General features: G+C 41.2%; 1 protein-coding gene and 1 non-coding gene across 3 annotated transcripts in view; one reads left to right on the plus strand and one right to left on the minus strand.

The window, feature by feature from the left end:
- The window catches only part of HERC6 (HECT and RLD domain containing E3 ubiquitin protein ligase family member 6), a 54,788-nt gene extending 35,061 nt beyond the window's left edge, over nucleotides 1-19,727 (minus strand). The window contains exons 1-8 of one of the 2 annotated variants that reach the window (XM_069593731.1): nucleotides 19,323-19,727; nucleotides 15,735-15,894; nucleotides 13,901-13,977; nucleotides 12,391-12,618; nucleotides 10,603-10,697; nucleotides 9,361-9,488; nucleotides 7,998-8,134; nucleotides 7,312-7,379 (exon numbers count right to left, since the gene is read on the minus strand). In XM_069593731.1, the coding sequence (XP_069449832.1) occupies nucleotides 7,312-7,379; nucleotides 7,998-8,134; nucleotides 9,361-9,488; nucleotides 10,603-10,697; nucleotides 12,391-12,618; nucleotides 13,901-13,977; nucleotides 15,735-15,894; nucleotides 19,323-19,521 (1,092 nt within the window). In that variant the 5' untranslated portion in view covers nucleotides 19,522-19,727. The remainder of the gene's footprint in view (nucleotides 1-7,311; nucleotides 7,380-7,997; nucleotides 8,135-9,360; nucleotides 9,489-10,602; nucleotides 10,698-12,390; nucleotides 12,619-13,900; nucleotides 13,978-15,734; nucleotides 15,895-19,322) is intronic. The other variant, XM_069593732.1, reaches the window with a different exon arrangement.
- LOC138443048 (U6 spliceosomal RNA) lies at nucleotides 16,863-16,969 on the plus strand. Its single transcript, XR_011257974.1, has one exon. It is a non-coding gene; the product is annotated as a U6 spliceosomal RNA (small nuclear RNA).
- Nucleotides 19,728-24,670: the final 4,943 nt, after the last annotated feature.

The raw sequence follows: 24,670 nt of genomic DNA on the forward strand, positions 1-24,670 counted from the left end.
GCCATGGTTGGGCTTCACAGGTGGCACAGTGGTAAAGAATCTGCCTGCCAATGCAGGAGATACAGGAGACACGGGTTCAATCCCTGGGTCAGGAAGATTCCCTGGAATAGGAAATGGAAACCTGCTCCAATATTCTTGCCTAGACAATTCCATGGACAGGGGAACCTGGTGGGTTAGAGTCCATGGGGTCACAAACAGTCACAGACATGACTAAGCGACTGAGCAAAACAATGGTGATGACTGTAACATTGTGAGTACAATTAATACCACTGAATTGTACATTTTTAAATGGTTAAAATAGCAGATTTTATGTTATGTATGTTTTACCACAGTTAAAAAATGAGTTAACAATAACCACCTCTCTGGGCTCCCGTTAAGACTAAAATACATTGGGTATACAAAGCCTTTCAATTATAGGAAGTACTGAATAAAGACTAGCTTCTTTCAGCCCTTTAATCATCCAGAGAGTTTTGCTTTTGTATCAGGGGCTTTCAAACTTATAACAGAATCATCTGGTGATCTTGTTAAAGCAGGGCCCATCCCCACAGTTTCTGATTCAATGGTCAGGAGTGGAGCTCAAGAATTTATATAGAGCAAATTCCTAGGGGATGCTGATGCTGATGCTGCCAATTTGGGAGCTATACTTTGAGAACCGTGGTTCTCTACAATATCTGAAGACAAATGGTTCAGTCAGAGGTGTCAGAGAAATCGGGGGGAAAAAAAATCTGTCTTTAATATATTATTTGAAGGACATCAGTGCTATGACTCCATATTATAACTCTGCTTTTGCTAAATTTATAATAAATCAGAATTTTGCATCACTTCTGTTTAATGCTTAACTAAAGACCTCTTGAGTCAGACACGACTGAGCGACTGAACTAACTAAGAACTAAAGACCTCTTGAGAAAGATGTATAACCACAATTCCCTTCACTTTCTTGATCTGAGTCCTGAGTGTCCCCTGGAGTTCAGTCATAAGGAAGTTTTTTTCCTCCAACATCCCAGGAACCTCGGGACAATGAGGCGCTCCATATTGGCACTCACAGACCATTTCTTCTGCTTTCTTCTTCAAAATCTCGGCTCTTCGTAAGTACGTGACATTAGACTATATCACCTGCCTCTCTTTCTTCTATGATAATCACCTGCCAAAGTCCTAGGCACTACCCTTCAGTAATTGAAAACTTTAGCATCTTGTTGACTGTCTTCCTCCGCACAACCATGCCTGTCACCATTCTTTCCGTCATTCTTGGCACTTCAGAATTAATGAACATAATTTATTTCCCTCCATGACCTCTCAACTCTTGATCTTATCTGCACTCTTTTCCTCTGCTCCATCTTAGCTACCCAGGCCCTGGATCAGGGTTTCTAAACTGACACAGTCGACATTTTGCATCAGATAACCCTTTTTGTGGCAGCTGTCTTGTGCACTGTAGGATGTCTAGCAGCATCCCTGGCCTCTACCCATTAGACATTAGTAGCAGCCACCCCAACACACATGGCCCTCCCTCAGTTAGGACAACCTAAACTGACGATAGACATTTCCAAATGTTTCCAGGGGTGCAAAATCACTCCTAGTGGATTGCCCCAGATACAGGTGATATTCTGTTCTTTATAATATCAATAATTGTTCTACCTTCTAAGTATCTATGGGAAACATACTCCTCTCTGATCATCATACACCACCCTCCTACTTCACTGACTTCACAGTGGTACTCCAGTCTAACATTCTTTCATACGGAAATGAGTTAAGACTTCGGGGCTGTTGGGTTGAAATGAACGTATTCTGCATGTAGAAAGGACATGAATTGACTGCGGGCAGTGGCAGAACATTACAAACTGAGCGTTTCCCCCCTAAGTTCATATATTGGAATCCTAACCCCCAATGTGATGGTGTTAGGAGGTAGGGCATTTGGGAGGTGACTGGGTCATGACAGGGAAGCCCTCAAGAATGGGACTAGTGTCCTTATAAAGACTCCAGAGAGCTATTTTGCCCTTGTCCCTTTTGCCTTGTGAGGATACACGGAGAAGAAGGTCATGTATAAACTGGAGGCAGGCTCTCGCCAGACATCAAATATGCTGTCATCTTTTTAAAGTCATACTGCATGGCTTATGGAATCTTAGCTCCCTGACTGGGGATCAAACCTGAGCCATGGCGAGAAAAGAATGAAGTCCTAGCCACTGCACTGCTAGGGAATTCCGAAACGTACCATTATCTTAATCTTGGGGCTTTCCAGCCTCCAAAACTGTGAGAAATAAATTTTTGCTTATAAGCCACTCAATTTACAGTGTTTTGTTAATAGCAGCCAGAACAGACTAAGACACTTATTTTATTTTATTTATTTATTTTTTTTTTTAGTTTTTTATTTTTTAAATTTTAAAATCTTTAATTCTTACATGCATTCCCAAACATGAACCCCCCTCCCACCTCCCTCCCCATAACATCTTTCTGGGTAAGACACTTATTTTAACAGTGGAACCCACTCCAACATTTTTTGAGGCCATTGGGCACTCCAATCTGTCAGCTCTATTGTTTGTTCATTATCCATTACCCTCCTCATGTCTTACCCAGCTTAGATGCTATGGTCAGCACTATAATCAGTCCTTTACAAATACCTTTAAGTCTTCTGTGTTGAGTCACCTAGGAAAAGTCCACCTGTAGTTAATCTCAATTCTGAATTACTCCAAAGGAATCCAAGCAGCTTAACATCAGTGGAAAAAAATAAACAGTGCTGACTGACTTCACCATAAGCCTACAACCACAGATTTCAAATGGACACTCTATACTGGCTAGTAATCTCCCACAATGCTCACTTTCTCACTCTGAGACACGATTACACACATTCTTTTTATTCCTAAACCTGTAGTGATCATCCTCTGCTTCTCCAAGTTTTAGATAAGGATTGTATATCACTAACACCCAAAAAGATATCCTTTTCATTACAGGGGACTGGAATGCAACAGTAGGAAGTCAAGAGATACCTGGAATAACAGGCAAATTTGGCCTTAGAGTAAAAAACGAAGCAGATCAAGGCTAACAGAGTTTTGCCAAGAGAACACACTGGTCATAGCAAACATTCTCTTCCAACAACATAAGAGAAGACGTTACACATGGACATCACCAGATGGTCAATACAGAAATCAGATTGATTATATTCTTTGCAGCCAACGATGGAGAAGCTCTATATACTCAGCAAAAACAAGACCGGAAACTGACTGTGGCTCAGATCATGAACTTCTTACTGCCAAATTCAGATGAAATTGAAGAAAGTACGGAAAACCACTAGACCATTCAGTTATGACCTAAATCAAACTCTTATGATTATACAGTGGAAGCGACAAATAGATTCAAGGGATTTGATCTGATAGACAGAGTGCCTGAAGAACTATGGACGGAGGTTCATGACATTGTATAGGAGGTAGTGATCAAGACCATCCTCAAGAAAAAGAAATGCAAAAAGGCAAAATGGTTGTCTGAGGAGGCCTTACAAATAGCTGAGAAAATAACAGAAGCTAAAGGCAAAGAAGAAAAGGAAAGATATAACCATTTGAATACAGAGTTCCAAAGAATCGCAAGGAGAGATAAGAAAGCCTTCCTAAGTGATCAATGCAAAGAAATCGAGGAAAACAATAGAATGGGAAAGACTAGAGATCCCTTTAAGAAAATTAGAGATACCAAGGGAACTTTTCATGCAAAGATGGGTTCAATAAAGGACAGAAATGGTATGGACCTAACAGAAGTAGAAAATATTAAGAAGAGGTGGCAAGAATACACAGAAGAACTGTACAAAAAAGATCTTCATGACCCAGATAACCATGATGGTGTGATCACTCACCTAGAGCCAGACATCCTGTAATGTGAAGTCAAGTGGGCCTTAGGAAGCATCACTACAAACAAAGCTAATGGAAGTGATGGAATTCCAGTTGAGTTATTTCAAATCCTAAAAGACGATGTTGTGAGAGTGCTGCACTCAATATGCCAGCAAATTTGGAAAACTCAGCAGTGGCCACAGGACTGGAAAAGGTCAGTTTTCATTACAATCCCAAAGAAAGGCAATGCCAAAGAATGTTCAAACTACCGCACAATTCCACTCATCTCACATGCTAGCGAAGTAATGCTCAAAAGTCTCCAAGCCAGGCTTTAACAGTACATGAGCCATGAACTTCCAGATGTTCAAGCTGGATTTAGAAAAGGCAGAGGAACCATATATCAAATTGCCGACATCTGCTGGATCATCAAACAAGATCCAACGAGAGTTCCACAAAAACATGTACTTCTGCTTTATTAACTACTCCCAAGCCTTTGACTGTGTGGATCACAACAAACTGTGGAACATTCTTAAAGAGATGGGAATACCAGACCACGTTATCCGCCTCCTGAGAAATCTGTATGCAGGTCAAGAAGTAACAGTTAGAACTGGACATGGAACAACAGATTGGTTCCAAATTGGGAAAGGAGTACATCAAGGCTGTATATTGTCATTCTGTTTATTTAACTTATATGCAGAGTACATCATGCGAAATGCCAGGCTGGAGGAAGCACAAGCTGGACTCAAGATTGCCAGAAGAAATAACAATACCCTCAGATATGCAGATGACAGCACCCTTATGGCAGACAACAAAGAAGAACTAAAGAGTCTATTGATGAAAGTGAAAGAGGAGAGTGAAAAAGTTGGCTTAAAACTCAACATTCAGAAAACTGAGATCATGGCATCTGGTCCCATCACTTCATGGCAAACAAATGGGGAAACAATGGAAACAGTGACAGACTCTACTTTTTTGGGCTCCAAAATCACTGCAGATGGTGACTGCAGCCATGAAATTAAAAGACACTTGCTCCTTGGAAGAAAAGCTATGAGCAACCTAGACAGCATATTAAAAAGCAGAGATATTACTTTGCCAACAAAAGTCCATGTAGTCAAAGCTATGGTTTTTCCAGTAGTCATGTATGGATGTTAGAATTGGACTATAAAGAAAACTGAGCACTGAAGAATTGATGCTTTTGAATTGTGGTGTTGGAGAAGTCTCTTGAGAGTCCCTTGTACTGCAAGGAGATCCAACCAGTCCACCCTAAAGGAAATTAGTCCTGAATATTCATTGGAAGGACTGATGTTGAAGCTGAAGCTCCAATACTTTGGCTACCTGATGCGAAGAACTGACTCATTTGAAACGATCTTGATGCTGGGAAAAATTGAAGGTGGGAGAAGGGCACGACAGAGGATGAGATGGTTGGATGGCATCACTGACACAATGGACATGAGTTTGAGTAAGCTCTGGGAGTTGGTGATGGACAGGGAAGCCTGGTGTGCTGCAGTCCATGGGGTCACAAAGTGTTGGACACGACTGAGCAACTGAACTGAGCTGAACTGTACATCACTGAGAAAACGGAAACAGGCAAGACCTAACCTTGCCTTCCTACCTCACCTCTACTGTTCCTCATCAGAACAGAATAAAAATTTCTGCCCAAAGCCCTGTATTCTACATTGGACCCTGGACCCCACTTCCTCACACCTATTCTAGGACATTAGCGCTGCAATTATTCTTTTTCTCAGGAATTATCACTTTTTCCTCCTGAACTGGGTTATTCTCATTAGCACACAGACATACCTTAACATCACCACTCCTAACAACAATAAAAACCTCCCAAGGTCCTCTACTCCCTTTCACAACAAAACTTCTCAGAACTTTCACAGTCATTGCCTCCACTTATTCCCCTCTATTCTCTGTCCATCCCACTTAGTCAGGTTTCATCCTCTGTCCCCTGAGACGACTCCAGTCTTGACAAAGCAAAAACAAACTCTGTGCTCATCTTACTTGACCTCTCAGCAGTATGTGTCAGGTTTGGCCACTTCCTCCTTCTGCAAAGATGTTCTTCTCTTGTCTTGATGAGCCACCCTTTTCTGGTTCTCTCCACCTCAGAAACTGGTTCTTCTCAGTTCTTCTGGCCCTGCCTCACTGCCTGACCTCCTCATGGAAAAGTCCCTCAAGGCTGGATTCTGTCCCCTGCTCTTCTGATTTCTACTCTCACTCCAGGTGACCTTTCATCCAAGCCTCTGGCTTAATAACAATCTGTAGTTTAACAACTATCATGTTTATTTTCCAGTGCTAGCATCCTCCTTGAGCTCCAGAGTTGAACATGCAATTAAGACTTTAGATCTCCTCTCCAAGGACATTTCAAATGAACCTCATCTCCCACAACTGAGCCCATTTCCATATGACTCCAGCTCATATAACTCTTTCACGCTTTCCTACTATAGTCTGTCTGACTGGTTTCCTTTTTGTCCCTCACACATGCTAAACTTCTTCTTGCCCCAGGGCCTCTCTATTCCAGAGAGAATGGTCCCTCTCTCTGGAATGCTCCTCCTGTGGATTTAAGCATGGCTAAGATCTCTGCTCAAATATTACAGCCTCTGGGAGGCCTTTCCTGATTGACATTTCTAAAGAAGCCCATCTCATCTCATCAGTCTCAAATGGCCCATTTTATTTTTTTTCAGAGCAACTGTTGCTCTCTAACACAATTGTATTTATGTGTTTCTTGTCAGTACTTCCCGGTAGAATCCAAATGCCACGAATGAGGATATACTTGTGTGTATTATTCACTGTACCCCAAGGATCCAGAGCAGAGCCTGAGACAGAAGCCTGATCGAACAGCTATAACAAAGCAACCAAGCACAATCTCCTGACTGTCCCCAGCAGCACAGACTTTTGCCTTGCTTACAGTTGTCTGTCTCAGAGAATACAGTAAGAGTCTATATGTGTTGTTTAAAACATCCCTAATAATAGAAAAAATGTACAAATTATTAAAATAACTCTGTATACTTTTTCTCTCTACAACATTTCAGAACTCGTTCAGAAATATAATAATATAAACCTCTGTTAATAATTAGGAGGGTGCTAGAGCACGGTGGGTAATGGTGGGTAATGGTGGGGCTGGATTGTTTGGGTTTGAATCCAGCTCTGTCAGTTCTTAGCAGCATAATTTTGGGCAAGTCCATGTCTCTGAGACTCAGTTTTTTCATCTGTAAAATGGGAGTGATGATAACAACCAGAGTTGATTTGAGGATTAAGCGTGTTGATCTATTTACAGTACTTTGGTTGCTAACTCATGGGTGATAATTAGTGCTAGTCATTGTACCTGTTGGGAATCCAAATGAGGAAGTGAGAATTACATATTTTTAAAGAAGAATTCTAACAGTGGAACTTACTGGTTTAGTAAAAAATTTTAATATATACAAATAACACAATGTTTCAAATACTGCCATGAAATCCAGAAGAAAAGATGATTTTTAAAAGAAACAGAAATTGTAATAGATACCTGGTAAGTTGTCACAAAGTTGGCATATGTTCCAGCAAAAATATGTTTGACTTGAACATCCTCAAAGTCTAGAATAAAGTCATAAATCCATGCTTATTGTTTTTTAGATGTAAAAAGTATAAATCTTCTGTTATAAACCTAAAACTGCTTTTAAAAAGTTTTTTTAAAAAAACTAATGTATTACCAAGCTAGATTTACTTATTCATTGGCTTCTAAATAGATTTTGACTACAAACAGCATAAAAGATTAATATTGATCAGATTACACATTGTATATTCCCTTATCTTAAAATTTAATTTTCCATGCATTTGCATAATGAAACCAAGCTGGTGTACTTTAGTAGAGGTTTGATTAAATATATAAAAAGTGTGCTATTCTGTTGAGGTTTGACAAAAAACAACAAAATTCTGTAAAGCAATTATCCTTCAATTAAAAAATAAATAAAATAAAAAATAAAAGTGTGCTATTCTAAAGCATAAATAACTGATTATTTTGTATTACCTTCATCTTTAGAAAAAATTACCTAATATTCCAGGAAGCATTGCATTAAAAAAATGCATATTCTACAAATCAAAGATATCAGTACCAAAAGAACCACAGTTCTACGCACTCTTTGAAAGGAAACTGAATAATATTTTCCCTCCAGTGACATCAATTAAAATCACAAGTCTTGGGACCACTCATACCATTAGCAGAAATCAGGCAGCTAACGTCAGAGCTCTCTGCCAGAGCTTCCGGATGTGGTGAGCTTCTTGTACAACCTGGTCCACGACCAAAAGACACCACCTGACCAGTGGTATAGACATATGCAAGGGTGTGATAACTGCAGAAGACAAAATATTATGAAGACTTATTATAATGAGTCATGCTTTTTGAGACAGATGATGTCTCAACACAAAATAACAGATTTATCTTATACTAAGTACCCAGACCCCACTATCACAATGTCAGAGTTAGACAGTACCAAGTCGTATGGCCAAACGAATGGTGGGTAAATAGTGACTTATTAACAACCCTAAAGGCAGGATATTAATGATGGGTCTTTACTATGGTTTCTATCATTTATATTTTAAATGTAAGTTCTTTTTGTCTTTTGCTCTTTTTACAAATTGGGTGGATAATAGCCAAAGTGTCCTCATGCTGCTGCTGCTGCTAAGTCACTTCAGTGGTGTCGGACTCTGTGCGACCCCATAGACGGCAGCCCACCAGGCTCCCCTATTCCTGGGATTCTCCAGGCAAGAATACTGGAGTGGGTTGCCATTTCCTTCTCCAATGCATGAAAGTGAAAGGTGAAAGTGAAGTCACTCAGTCGTGTCTGACTCCTAGCAACCCCATGGACTGCAGCCTACCAGGCTCCTCTGCTCATGGGATTTTCCAGGCAAGAGTACTGGAGTGGGGTGTCATTGCCTTCTCCAAAAGTATCCTCATAGGGAGGGATAAATTAGGAGATTTGGATTGATACATACACACTATAAAATAGATAGCTAAGCACTTACTATATAGCACAGGAAATTCTACTCAATACTCTGTAATAACCTATATGGGAAAAGAATCTAAAAAAGAATGATATATGTATAACCAATTCACTTTGCTGTATAGCGAAAACTAACGCATTTTAAATCAACTATACTCCAATAAAAGTTTTTTTAAAAGTTCTCATACTTAGGTTATGCAAAACTCAGAATGCACATGCAAATATACATCATCTTCTACTTGCAAGAGGTTAATTTTGTCTAATGAATTCAAGAAGATAAGCACCACTATTTTTTGTTATATACTAACCCCCTTCACCCTAGAATCTAGTAAGGTGGTCTATGCCCAGTACATTTCCAATAAATTCTTATGAAATAAAAGAAATGCCTAGAATAAAGAAGAAAAACAGAAAAATTAAACCATATTTGAAAGGAGTAAATTTTCAGAAAGGAAAATGATCTATAAAAAGAGTAATCACATATTTTAGGGTTTTAAGGTTTCAAAACATTTCATATAAGTTATTTCTAAGTAATAAAATACACCACTTTCTACTCTCACTTTAAAAAAACCTATTACCTTCCACAATCTATCTGTGAAACGAGGCCTTCAATTCTTTCCACAAGTTGTGGACCCCTCTTCTCAGCAGTGGAATCGTGTCCCAGCTGTCCATAGCTATTGTCTCCAAATGTGAATACTTTCCCATCCTGTTAAAAAAAAGGAAGGATCTGACTAATTTCAGGCTAAAAGTGTAATTAAAAATTAAAAGATTAAGTCCCATAAGAGAGTTTTATGAGAGCACTATGGTAAATATAAGCTTTATATGAAGAAGGGTCTTATATTTATTATTTCTACTAGTGAATAAAGAATTAACATATTAAACTTGAAAAATCACTGGCATTTCCTTCAGAACTAGGTACTTACAATGTGTTTGTAGAAAAAATTGATGGAGAAATTAACTGGTTCAAGAGTAACACTAACACTTCAATATAAGGTTGCTTTATTTATTTGAGCATTTCTCTGAAAATAAATCTCTTTTCAAAAGATGATTCTGGATTAAAACAATTCTAGCTCTCTCTTGCCAACTGATAATATAACCCAAGCATATTTTAAAAACAAACAAAATATAAATTATTTCAGATATTTTGCTTTAAATAAACATTTCAACCACACAAATAGTCCTCAAGTCTGTTCATTACAGCTATGGAGAGAACACATCTTGTCAGAATGAATTGCATGGCCAGTATAAGAAGAGGAGGGAGACATTCAGGATGCTGATTCATAATTGTGCCAAGTAAGAAATGGAACACAGAATGTTCCAGTCTGTAATGTAGGCCACTGAAACCTATAAAAATTGTTGCTTCTACAGTATTTTTCATATGTAGAGCTACATTATGACAGAATAATTGCTGAAAGGATTGGCTCCCAATCTATAAGAGATCTTAAAATATCTAAAAATATTTCCTGAAGCTGAAATTAGCTTTTGTTATAGGATCTTAAAAATCCGATGGCTTGGCTCACTTTTCCTCGTTAGAGATTTGTACACTGAATGGGTATCCTCAGATATTAATACACATATTGTTTTCCACAATAATTAGTACATGTACCTTATGGTAACATTTCTCTGGGATTAAAAAAAAAATAGCAAAATGGGAACTCCCTGATGGTCCAGTGGTTGGGACTCAGTGTTTTCACTGCCAGGGGCCCAGGTTTGATCCCTGATTGAGGAGTTAAGATCCCACAAGCCACAAGGTATGGCATATATATATATATATATATATATATATATATATATATATATCTCAAGATGTTTTGGTTTACCTGGGTAAGCACTGCAGTGTGCTCGTAACCACAGCTGATAAAAACCACACTGAGAGTCTTCAGTGCACCAACTAATACAGGCTTATACCTCTGAACTGTGGAAAGAAAGCAGAATCTCTCGAGTATAAGAAATCCTCATATATCATGAGTTTTTATATATTTTAATATTTTTATCTTATTATAATTCATCAACATAATTTAAAATGTGAACAATCAGAAGTATTATAAAACAAAAAGAAAGCCCTGTGCTAGAAAAGAAAAGCAGTACTTTAGCATTTATTTTTGGAAAATATTTAATTTTCTGGAATGACTAAGGCTATTGGCCGAGAAAGCTAAGCTTTAAGACCCCACTTCCCAATAATATTTCCATTATGCTGCATTCATTTTTGTCACATTATAGATGTTCTGCAAATATGCAATAATAATTGAGAAAATAAGAGGACCCATTCCACATTGATGAAGTTAAATGAAATGAGATGTAAGGGATCAGCATGGGACAGGTATGGGGTTGTCTAGCTGCTAAGTCAAGTCCAAGTCTTTGCTGCCCCATGGACTGTAGCCTGTCAGGCTCCTCTGTCCATGTGATTTCCCTGGTAAGAATACTGGTTGCCATTTCCTTCTCTAGGAGATCTTCCGGACCCAGGGATCGAACCAGCTTCTCCTGCATCGGCAGGTGGATTCTTCACCGCTGAGCCACCAGGGAAGCCCTGGTACTGGTATGCAACAGGAGCTAAATACACATGAGCTGCATGTAAAGAGCTGAACAGAGGGGCTCATCAGGAAGGCATCACAGTGAGCTTTGTTGAAAGGTTGTCAGAGGAACTGGTTGTTTCCCCTACTGCTAGCAATCATCTGAAAAAGGGTTCCCAAACTTTGTCATGCAAGAGCACTTACTGTGCAGTCTTTGGTAATAACTGATGCCTGGCTTCCCTCCCCAGACATTCTGATTTAATGGTCTGGGGTCCGATCTGGGCACTGGGATTTTTAAACATTCTTAGAGTAACGGAATAATGGCCTTCCAAAGATGTACAAGTTCTTTTCCCAGAGCTCAGGGGTAAAGAATCCATCTGCAATACAGGAGACTCAGGTTCGATCCCTGTGTCAGGAAGATCCTGTGGAGGAGGAAACGGCAGTCCGCTCCAGTATATTCATGCTAGGATAATCCCATGGACAGAGGAGCCTGGTGGGCTATAGTCCATGGGGTCACAAAAAGAGTTGACATGACTGAGCACACAGAGGTGAATATGTTAGAGGACATGGCAAAGAGGAGTTACGGAAGAACGTGAATTTAAGGTTTTGCTAATCAGTTGACCTTAAAATAGGAAGGTTAGCTGGGATTATCTAGCTCTGCCCAATGCAGTTACAAGGGTCCTTTAACTGAGGAGGAGGGGGTCAGAAAAGTCAATGTCAGAGTAACGTGACTTGAAGAAGGCTTCACCAGCCATTGCTGGCTTTGAAGAAGAAAGTCAAGAGTAGGTGCCTGTAGAATCTGGAAAAGGCAAGAAAATGGTCTGTCTTCCTCCAGGAAGCCCCTGGTGACACTTTCATTTTAGCCCAGTGAGACCTGCATCAGAACCATGAGATAATACATTTACGTTGTTTGAAGCCACTAGATTTGTGGTGATTTGTTACAGCAGGAATAAAAAAAAAGTTATTAGAGTTCCCTAAGTGATTCCAATGTGTCCCAAAGTTTGGGAACCACTGTTTTAACCTTTGAAAGTGCCCTTTGCAGAACTGGTCTTTCAAGTACAAAGAAAGAAGGACTTAACTATAAGCCTAACCCGTTACCTGGAGCATTATTCCCACTGAGGGCCAGCTGCCCTGCATTGTTGCTTCCCCAGCCAAATGAAGTCCCAGAGAGTGACAGGGCAAAGCTGTGGGCCCCTCCTGCAGCCACCTGCGCCAGCGGGATCCCCTCCAGGGACCTCACCCTCTGTGGGCTGGCTTGGGAGGGGAACTCCTTCCCCAGGCCCAGCTGTCCGTGGCTGTTCTTCCCCCATGAAAACACCTGGCCATCTGCAAAAAGCAAAGAGGAGAAATTCAGAACTGCAAACATACTGTAATACCAAATTCAAGGAGAAACTACCACCTTAATTCTAAAAATCTTTAGAGAATAAAACAGGAGTAAAGGAGGTTAAAGTACCTTTACTAAAGGCAAAGTGAGTGGCCAAGGTCACATTTAGAAATCTCTTCCAACAACATTCACTCTTCTTATCCCTCCCAGTTAAGAATAACCATGACCTTTCATCTGCTCCGGTTAAAAATCTTGGAGTCGTCCTTGACTCCTCTCTCTTTTTTTACAGCCCTCAACCCAGCAAATACTAAAGTCTGCTTCAAAATCTATCGAGGATCCAACTGCTTCTCACCGCTTCACTGTTACCCCCTTACCTGCCAAGTCAACATCACTTCTCTCCTGGAAAATGGCAACAGCATCTCACTGCACTCCCACATTGTATCCTTGCCCCTAGCAGTTTCTTCTCTCAATAGCAGCCAGAGTGCATTTTTTAAACCGTGTCTGATTAAACCCTTCAAGAGCTTGCTTTCTCACTCAATAAAAGGCCAATTCTTACCATGGTTCATAAGCCCCACATCACCAGGATTCCCACAATTACTTCTCAGACTGCATCTCCCCTGGCTCCCTTCTCTCCCTCTCCAGAGCCTCTGGTGCTCCTGAGCACCCTGCTGGACATGGTCTTGCATCTGGATCATTCCATGGCCTTAGCATCATCTGTCTCTCTCCTCTCCTTTTGGTCTTTGTTCACGTCTCACCTTATGAGGATAGCTTCCCTGATCTCCTTCATACAGTAGAAAGACCCTTTCCTTCCACCTACCCCTTCGCTCTCTGTCCCCTTTCCCCGTCTCACTTCTCGTCACATCCTTATCCCTATTACACCACACAACTATTCGTCTGTGTGTTTAAGGCTCACTTCCCCTTCATCTCCCCAGAATACAAGCTTCATGAAAGCAGTCTTAGGTTTGTTCACTGCTATATCCTCTTTGCTGGAAATACTGTAGGCACTCAATAAATACTTGCGGAGTGACTGGTGGGAGTAAACAACATTTGACTAGAGAGAGATCATTTACAAGAGGTAAAAAATCAAGCTCTTCTAATGCTAAATTACGTACCCAGAGAAATGCTAACACATTTCGGATTTCTACAAGTTATTATATCTAAGTTTTCTTTTTAACTTTAAATGCATTAAAATGAACCCCAATGCGTTAAAACTCAACAGGTATTATTTGTATTCAAAAAATTACTTCCTGATGACACTTATAAGATCCAAGAAGACTTTTTTACCTTCTGATAATGCCAGGGAGTGGTAGTGTCCGCAGGCAACTTGTATAATTTTTATATCAGCCAGAGTTTTTATCTTCCTATAATAATAATGATACAAAATCTATTAATCCTTCTTCAGATTGGGTCACCAAGTAGACTACAGATATTTTAAATTACTTTCTTCTATTTCTGTAATACATTTATCCCAAAGCCCTCAAACTGTTTTCGACATGACATCAATATGTATAAAAATACAGGGCAGAATCCAAAACAATATATAATGCAAAAGTGATTTTTATTGGGCTTTTAATGCATTGCATAAAGTTCTAACCTTTATACTATACTTACCAAGGTAAAAGAAAACTAAATTTCTTCATGCACATACTGTGTAGGGTTTTAGAATTTATGGAGCACTGTCACATACACCACCTACCTTAAGCCCTGTGAGATAAAGATACTATTAGGTTGATTCTTATTAAATTGCTGTTTTTGTAGATTAGAACACACTCTTGTGAGTCCCTTGGACTGCAAGGAGATCCAACCAGTCCATCCTAAAGGAGACTAGTCCTGGGTGTTCATTGAAAGGACTGATGCTAAAGCTGAAACTCTAGTACTTTGGCCACCTCATGCGAAGAGTTGACTCATTGGAAAAGACCATGATGCTGGGAGGGATTTGAGGCAGGAGGAGAAGGGGACGACAGAGGATGAGATGGCTGGATGGCATCACCAACTCGATGCACATGAGTTTGGGTGAAATCCAGGAGTTGGTGATGGACAGGGAGGCCTGGCGTGCTGCGATTCCTGGGGTCGCAAAGAGTCGGACACGACTGAGCAACTGAACTGAACTGAACTGATTATCAATTTTATACGGTTGAACCTAGGAGAACTCAAAGAGGTCAACTGGTATCAAGCTACAGAACAGATTCAAACCCTGGGCTTTTCTTTACAAGTTCAATGCTCATTCCCCCAAGTCACAGCCATCTCTTATACAATTTAATGACCAGAGAAGATAACAAGAGGTAACTTCCTAGCATTAAAACATATGTTTTTGAAAATTTTCAGTGTATGTAATTCATGAACACACAGTTCAGACTGCTTACCATATTATTTGGCCTAGGAAGCTGTGTGTGAGGATATGATTTTCCCCCCAATTTTACTAAGTAAAATATTAGGATCCAGGGGCTTATGACAAGCCAAAAGATTATGTTGGGAGTAACACCTTTCCTCTTTCAACTTGTGTTCTCCGCTTGGGGAACCTGCAAATTAACTGTCATAGATTAACAGGGAAAAAGACAAAAAAGTTCATATGTGCAGATAGAAGCTCCCAAGTAATGGAAAATTTGTACAATAACCTGAGTAGAGGTTTATATATATTAACTTAGCAAAAGGGTGGTTTTTTTTTTAAGGGCTTCAGTGGTAGAGTATGGAAGGTTCTATTGGGCTTTTTGATGCTAATTGTGCATTTTGTTTTCAAGAGGGCTGAATTCATAGGAAACTCCCTCAAAGGAGGATTAATGGCAGCTGCATTTTCAGGAGGCCCTGTTTTAGTCAGATATCTCTGTGGATCTTCTGGAGCTCAAATATTTTCACTTTAAAATACTCTTTATGCTAACTCTGGAGATCCAAGTGTTATTCCTGTACATAAGATTAAGATCAAAGCGTCGCCCTTCTCTTTCACATATCCTAATTAAGTAATAATTGGTGTTCTATGTTATTTTCCCTGTCTCCTTCCCTCACAACACTATAACCCTTCAGGTTAGGTAGTGTGTTTGTTATAGTTATCTTTGGACCCTGACAATCTTGCATGGTGCCTGGCACATGAAACTCAAAAACACTAATGAACTAAAATACGTACTTAGGTATAAAAGTTGTTTCCTTAAGTTCTCCAATTCCCAGCTGTCCTTCAGAAGCAGCTCCCCACGCGAAGACCCTTCCTTTGTGACAGACAGCCAGGGAGTGCTCCTTTCCACAGCTCACCAGAGCCACGTGCAGAGTTTCCAATGCCGGAATTCGTTCTTTAGGAACAAAAACAAAACAACCCACACCAAGATTGCTAATTTAATACCAAGTTTAAGAAAGTACTTTTCTTCAAAAGGAAGAGTCACTGGGATGTCTCATCTCTTCCAGTGACTTTTATTTATTTTTTATTTTTATTTTTTTTCCAGTGACTTTTAAATCAAGGCCTAATGTCCACTTCAAAGGAGAGAAGAAAATAGGCTCATTGTGTGGCACATCTTTATGGAATATTGCTACTATTTAAAAGGATGGGCATGTGAAGGAGCAGAACCTGTAAGGACTTGATGCTTGGCCTAACACTTCTCTGTGATGGTGGAGTAAAAAGCTCAGCCAGATAAAGGGAGCCTGAGAAAGGATGGGCTCACCCCTACTCCACTCCTCTGACTTTCCAGCCCTGAACAGTGAGAACAGCGAATCCTCTGCTCAGGAAGGGATGGGCAGGGAGCCTGCCTGAGTATGAGAGGCAGATGCCAGACGCCCTCACAATGAAACTCTGGGCAAGTTACTTAATATGCCTCTGGATGGGTCAAACACGCCCACTATTGAAACTCTGAGCATTTTTCCCTACAAGACAATCTAAACTGTTTTCCTAAAGTGTTCATCTTTGAATTATTAGAGGTTTGGAGTTAAGCACATCATTACCAGTCAAGTTTTGTTAATGCTTAAGTTTTCTTTTTCAGTCTTGTGATCTTATTCTTTTCAGCGATTTACTTTTCAAACTGTGCAGCAAGAAAAAAAATTTCCAAAGATGCATACAGTCATAGACGTAGAGCCTGGTACCTCATTGCTGGAGAAGAATTTGGCTTTAAGGATCACATTGTCCCTTCCACTTTAAGGGGATCAGGATATACCACCCCAAAGCATGCCGCTTTGGCATAAGGATGATTTTGAGCTGAAGGCAACTGAGAATCAACAGATACAGGAAGAGTTCTCTGCCTTTCCCTATCAACTTAAAAACATAAATGTGGTGCTCGCTTCAGCAGCACATGTACTAAAATTGGAATGATACAGAGAAGATTAGCATGGCCCCTGCGCAAGGATGACACGCAAATTCGCGAAGCGTTCCATATTTTTACGAATGGCTAACAAACACATGAAAAGATGCTCAACATCACTCATTATTAGAGAAATGCAAATCAAAACCACAATAAGGTACCACTTCACACCAGTCAGAATGGCTGCGATCCAAAAATCTGCAAGCAATAAATGCTGGAGAGGGTGTGGAGAAAAGGGAACCCTCCTACACTGTTGGTGGGAATGCAAACTAGTACAGCCACTATGGAGAACAGTGTGGAGATTCCTTAAAAAATTGCAAATAGAACTCCCTTATGACCCAGCAATCCCACTGCTGGGCATACACACCAAGGAAACCAGAATGGAAAGAGACACATGTACCCCAATGTTCATCGCAGCACTGTTTATAATAGCCAGGACATGGAAACAACCTAGATGTCCATCAGCAGATGAATGGATAAGAAAGCTGTGGTACATATACACAATGGAGTATTACTCAGCTGTTAAAAAGAATTCATTTGAATCAGTTCTGATGAGATGGATGAAACTGGAGCCGTTTATACAGAGTGAAGTAAGCCAGAAAGAAAAACACCAATACAGTATACTAACACATATATATGGAATTTAGGAAGATGGCAATGACGACCCTGTATGCAAGACAGGAAAAAAGACACAGATGTGTATAACGGACTTTTGGACTCAGAGGGAGAGGGAGAGGGTGGGATGATTTGGGAGAATGGCATTGAAACATGTATACTATCATGTAAGAATTGAATCGCCAGTCTATGTCTGACACAGGATACAGCATGCTTGGGGCTGGTGCATGGGGATGACCCAGAGAGATGTTATGAGGAGGGAGGTGGGAGGGGGGTTCATGTTTGGGAATGCATGTAAGAATTAAAGATTTTAAAATTTAAAAAATAAAAAACTAAAAAAAAAAATGTGGCATGAATTTCTCCTGTGAAGGTATACCCGCCTCCCCCTTTCATAACAGGAAGAGAAAAGTGACTCATCACCAGAGTTGGTACTGAGATAAGACTGCATAAACAGCCTTAAGTAAAATAACCCTTAAATTTCATTAGTTTCCCCCATATATTTCAAAATCATTTCTCCACAATTGATCATTCCTCAAAACCCAAACCCCCTACTCTTTGTTAAATGGCACATAAGCTCCTAAGTCTAACCCCTTCTTTTCTGTGAACTCCTGTGCACATATTAATAAAGCTATAAGGTTTTTTCCCTCCTTAACCTGCCTTTGTCAATTTAGTTCACAGGTCCTCAGGACAGAACTAAGGGTAGAACTAAGGGTAGAGGAAAAGTTTTTCCCCCCCAGACATAATTCTTGGCATTTAAGTAAATAACCAGAAATGTGACATTACTTACAATAATGTCAATCATTGTATTATTTACAAAAGTCCCTGATGGGAAAAAACCAAATTTCTCCAAAAGGAGAACAGCTATACTGTCAAAGCCTAGAACATTATGCAACAATTCAAAATCTATTTTAAATAGATTATAATATAGTATAGATTATAACATAATATTATATAATATAATAAAAGGGCAATGTTTGTGATATTATGCTTGATGAAGAACACAACTTACAAAGTTATATAAATCTGCATGCTGCTGCTAAGTCGCTGCAGTCGTGTCCGACTCTGTGCGACCCCATAGACGGCAGCCCACCAGGCTCCCCCGTCCCTGGGATTCTCCTGGCAAGAACACTAGAGTGGGTTGTCATTTCCTTCCCCAATGCATGAAAGTGAAAAGTCAAAGTGAAGTTGCTCAGTCGTGTCCGACTTAGTGACCCCATGGACTGTAGCCCACCAGGCTCCTCCGTCCATGGGATTTTCCAGGCAATAGTACTGGAGTGGGTTGCCATTGCCTTCTCCAGTAAATCTGCATATACAAACCTTATAAATATATAATTTTATAAAGATTAAATATGTAATAGAAAAAAGGCAAAAAAGAAATGCATCAAAATGTAAGTTGTCTTTGGGTGTTAGACTAATAAGCGATTTCTTTTCTTGTGTTTCTACAATAATCAATACTAGCAAAGTACTAGTATACATTATTTTAAGGGTATTTCAGAAGGAGTTACAGTGTTCAAACCACAAACCACGTTTGGAAGGTCACTCTGTTCCAGATAGGTTCGAATAGGTAAGGACTGGTCTCAAAAGGCATCTCTGTTCACAAGAACGCGGTCCAGTTTAGTTCTGCTCTGTTTCCTTTTGAAGATAAAACTACTGGAAACCGAAACAAACCTGAGGAGCGAGCAGGAAACGAAACTGATGGACCTGCGCTCCGGCAGCGCGGAACCCTGTTCACCTGTCGCCTGTGGTCCAGCAGACCCACGGCTCCAGCACCGCCACCCGCCTGACCCCTTGCCCCGCATCTGAGTCCAGGAGCTCACCTGGCTGCTCCCCGCGCGGCGTGCCTTTCCGGCCCAGCTGGCCTCGGCTGTTGTCCCCGCACGACTGGACCGTGCCGTCGCTCAGCAGCAATAGCGAGTGATGCTCCCCACTGGCCGCCTGCAGTAACGTGTTGCCGCCAGCAACCACCTGCCGCTCTCGCAGCGGCCTTCGGCGGCCAGCGCGCCAGCAGAAGTACATCGCGTTCCCGCGCCCCTGCCGCCTGCCCGAATCTGTGAGCTCTGCCAGCCCAGCACCCAAAGGCTAGTGACGAGTGCGCGCTGATACTCAGAAAACCGGAGGCTGAGTGAGCCGCGCCTTAGCTGGTACCTCCCTGCGGTCCCTCCCTCTTCCTCCGTTCCCCAATCGTCTCCCTCCTCCCGCCTTCCCTTCCTCCCGCCAGTACTGACCTGAATGGCTTTCAAGAATTAAACTTGAGCGCCAAGCTCAGAGGAGCAGATGAATGAAGCCTAAATTTTCATCCTAGCTAAACCCCTTCAGAGAAGGCAATGGCAACCCACTCCAGTACTATTGCCTGGAAAATCCCATGGATGGAGGAGCCTGGTAGGCTGCAGTCCATGGGGTCGCTAACAGTAGGACACGACTGAGCGACTTCACTTTCACTTTTCATTTTCATGCATTGGAGAAGGAAATGGCAAACCACTCCAGTGTTCTTGCCTGGAGAATCCCAGGGACGGGGGAGCCTGGTGGGCTGCCATTTATGGGGTCGCAGAGAGTCAAACACGATTGAAGCGACTTAGTAGCAACAGCTAAGCCACTTAATGGAGAAGGAAATGGCAACTCACTCCAGTATTCTTACCTGGAGAATCCCATGGACGGAGGACCCTGGTGGGCTACAGTCCATGCGGTGGCAAAGAGTTGGACACGACTGAGAGACTTCACTTTTACTTTCACTTTAAACTACTTAAACGATGTGTGACTCTGGGCAAGTTACTTAACTAATCTGTGTCTCAGCTATCATGTCTATGAAATGTAGACAGTTCAGTTCAATTCAGTTCAGTCACTCAGTCATGTCTTACTCTTTGCGACCCCATGAATTGCAGCCCGCCAGGCCTCCCTGTCCATCACCAACTCCCGGAGTCCACTGAAACCCATGTCCATTGAGTCGGTGATGCGATCCAACCATCTCATCCTTTGTCATCCCCTTCTCCTCCCGCCCTCAATCTTTCCCAACATCATGGTCTTTTCAAATGAGTCAGCTCTTCGCATCAGGTGGCCAAAGTATTGGAGTTTCAGCTTCAACATCAGTCCTGCCAATGAACATTCAGGACTGGTCTCCTTTAGGATGGACTGGTTGGATCTCCTTGCAGTCCAAGGGACTCTCAAGAGTCTTCTCCAACGCCACAGTTCAAAAGCATCAACTCTTCAGTGCTCAGCTTTCTTTATAGTCCAACTCAATACAGCAAATCTAATGTGTTAGAATAACGTAACAGATAATACAGCGTGTTAAAGTCTAGAGTACTTATAAAAGTATCTTCGTGTCAGTCCTCATCAAAACTGTTTTTGGCACTGGAAATGCAAAGTCCTTATGGTGCTTACATTCTTTTGTTTATAAACAGATAAATATTTTGTATAATGTCAAGTGGCAACATGAAAAATAAAACAGGAATAGAGGGTGAGGACAGACGGCACTAGCATTTTTTAAAATAAGATATCAGGGAAGACCTCTCTGATGAAGTGACATCTGAGCAGAGTCAAGGGGATGTGGGAAGTGAGGGAATGAGTCATGCCTACGTCTAAGGGTGGAGGGTGAAGTGGAGCATCTAGAGGCTTCTGAACAGAGAAAGGATATGACCTAACTTTAGTGTCAAAAGAATTATTCTGGCTACCATGTAGAAAATAATAGAACAGAAATAGAAAAGCCAGCTAGGGCAGGCCACTGTCACGGTACATGATAGAAGGATGATGCTGAGTCCAAGACTAAGGTGACATCCAAGAGGGGAAAAAAGAAGACATGATCATATTCAAAATGTTTTAAAAGCCAGCGTCTACAGAGTGGCTGATGAATTGGAAGTGAGAGGAAAGAAGTAAAGGGATTAGGATTACCTGAAGGTTGGCCTGAGCAACTGAGGTGAAAGGTGGTACGCTTTACTCGAATGGGAATATCGAGAAAGGCACCAGTTTGGAACTGATGGATCAGGAGTACCGTCTGGTAATAACTGTGAGATGCTTGTTATACAAGGAGGCAATAAAATCAGTCATTCTGGAGTTGTGGAGAGAAGTAGAGGTGGTCGCAAAACTGGGAGTCATCAGTGTACAAATGATAGTTAAAGCCAGAAGACTGAATGAGATCACCCGGAGAAAAGTGTGTTAAGCATGGAACAGAGGACTGATCCTGGGAGGAAAACCAGGAAGGGGAGTGTGTACAAGCAAGTGAAGAATCAGGGAATGATTAACTCTGTCAGTTGCTTTTAGAGCAAGGTTAAGTGTTGATCTTCAGATCTGGCAAAATGGAAGTCATTGGTAACCATCAGCATTAGCCATCATCTGCATTCTTTTATTTTTATGACAACATCCATTTTATACTCTCAGCTCACCTCTCTTTACTACTACATTTTAAGTTCTCTAAAAATGACAATAAATGTTATTTTTTTTCCTACCTCAATAATGTCTAGCTCATATTAGAGGCTAATGAGTATGTATTAGACAAATGGATTAATGAGTGGTGATTTCATACTTTTGGTTCCATTTTATTGCATGCCATATATAACCTTTCTCTGAATAGTGATTTCCTAAATGTTTATCACTTTCCTCAGGCATAAGACACCAAGTCCTCATATTGTTTCTTTTTTAAAAAAAGAAATCTACTGGAGAACTAAACTGTAAATGTATCATTTTATGTCCCTACCACCTAGCACAGTATGTGTCACTTAAAAAGAGCTCAATAAATGTTAGTGAGATAGTGAATAAATTAAAGAAATTGAGAACCTTTGAGAAAGATATATTTCTCAATTAGTCTGTGTTCATGCACTTGAAAATAGTATTTAGCGCCTATTTACTGAATGTTTACCAAGTGTTGGCTACTTTAAATAAAATATCTAACTCTTTCACCAGCTTATCTTAGTTAAGGTTCTTCTGGCTGCAAGTGACAGAAAATATGACCTAAGCTTGCTTAAGCAAAAGGGAAATTTACTGGTAAATTGTATTGTTATTCAAAAACATTTACTGTCCCTCTGTACGCTATGGCATCAAGCTTGAGTATGTGAATTTGTTCTGGCCAATGCCATGTAAGCAGGAAGCATATGCCAGGCAGATGGTTTAAAAGCCAGTACTTATTTTCCCTACTCTCCTTTCCCTCTATTACAACAAATGGTGATTTTCCAAATAGAAATTCCTCCATCATCCTGAGTCCCAGATCAAAAATAATCTAGCAGAATTGCAGCCATTCTATGGAGCATAAGAGAGAAACAAATCTTTGTTGTTGTAAGCCCCTAAGCTTTTTTTTTTGGGGGGGGGGGAGGGCAGTGTTTATTATTGCACAGAGAACATAACTTAGCCTTTTCTGAAGTTCACATAATTGAAAAGTCCATCAGCCTAGCTGGTTTGGGGAAGTACTGTCAACAAGGGCTCATACAATGTTCAAGTGATTCCATTTCTCTGTATCTCTTGCTATGAAGGCTTCATCTTTGGGCCCCAACCACTGTAGTGCACAGTTCCAGAATCTCCTCTGAGATGGCAAGAGGGTTATAGCAGCTCTAGAGTCCCTTGGACTGCAAGGAGATCCAAACAGTCCATTCTAAAGGAGATCAGCCCTGGGTGTTCTTTGGAAGGAATGATGCTAAAGCTGAAACTCCAGTACTTTGGCCACCTCATGCGAAGAGTTGACTCATTGGAAAAGACTCTGATGCTGGGAGGGATTGGGGGTAGGAGGAGAAGGGGACGACAGAGGATGAGATGGCTGGTTGGCATCACTGATTCGATGGACATGAGTCTGAGTGAACTCCGGGAGTTGGTGACGGACAGGCAGGCCTGGCATGCTGCAGTTCATGGGGTCGCAAAGAGTTGAACAGGACTGAGTGACTGAACTGAACTAAACTGAACTGAAACTTTGTATCCAGCTCTCAGCTTCACAGCCTGTGGAGAATCTGCTCACAAACAAAAGCTTCGAGTTTAGCCATAATACTCTCAACGGACAGATTTGGATTGCGTGTCCATCCCTGCGGAGAAGGCAGTGGTAACCCACTCCAGTACTATTGCCTGGAAAATCCCATGGACGGAGGAGCCTGGTAGGCTGCAGTCCATAGGGTCGCTAAGAGTTGGACACGACTGAGCAACTTCACTTTGACTTTTCACTTTCATGCATTGGAGAAGGAAATGGCAACCCACTCCAGTGTTCTTGCCTGGAGAATCCCAGGGACGGGGGAGCCTGGCAGGCTGCCGTCTCTGGGGTCGCACAGAGTCGGACATGACTGAAGCGACTTAGCAGCGGCCCATCCCTGAGCCAATGAGATCTGCCTGTTGGAAGCTCATGCGTGCTCACAATCTGAGAGTGAAGAGTAGGTGGATTCCAAAATGAAAGTTGACTGTGTTGCTGGAAGAAGTGGAGGATGGATGCCAAGGAGATTAGCAACAGGGATTCTCTACATCAATCATGTAAACTAAGTAGTATTATTATTCCCATTTTTTAGGTAAGGAATCAAGTCTCAGAGAGTTTTGGTAACTTGTTTATTGATAACATGCATATAGATGGCAGGATTTTAACACTAGCCAATTTGACTAGAAAGCCTATTTAATTTCTACTATAACATACTTGTTGCTAGTTTGCTGGTTTAGACGCTAAGTCATGTCCAACTCTTGCAACCCCATAGACTGTAGCCTGCCAGGCTCCTCTGTCCATGGGATTCTCCAGGCAAGAATACTGGAGTGGGTTGCTATTTCCTTCTCCAGGGGATCTTCCCGACCCAGGGATCGAACCTGGGTCTCCTGCATTGCAGGCAGATTCCTTACCAACTTAGCTACGAAGGAAGCCCATAACAACATACTTGTTGGCTTTTAACAAATCAACTGCCGTATATTTCCCCAGCAAAGGTGGGTTTGTTTGGAATCAGTGAAGAATGGCAATTCAGAGTCTGCAATCATGGTGCACCATGTGCAAATGCCCCCATGGCAAGCGAAGAACAGTTCCATGGAGGAGAAAAGGAAGTTGGGAGGACTATAGTAAGCTAAGAGCCCATGGCTTTCATTGGCTGAGTCCTTCTTCTTCCTGCTGGGCTCTGCTATGGTCCAGGGCCTGAGAGCTCCCCCTTCTGGTGTCCCAAGTCATTTAATTGAGGTTTCTATTTAATTTTTACACTTTTGAGTCCCTGATCTTTGGGCTCTCTTTGGGCTG

The sequence above is a fragment of the Ovis canadensis genome, chromosome 6 (assembly GCF_042477335.2).
Source record: "Ovis canadensis isolate MfBH-ARS-UI-01 breed Bighorn chromosome 6, ARS-UI_OviCan_v2, whole genome shotgun sequence".
NCBI classification, from domain to species: domain Eukaryota; kingdom Metazoa; phylum Chordata; class Mammalia; order Artiodactyla; family Bovidae; genus Ovis; species Ovis canadensis.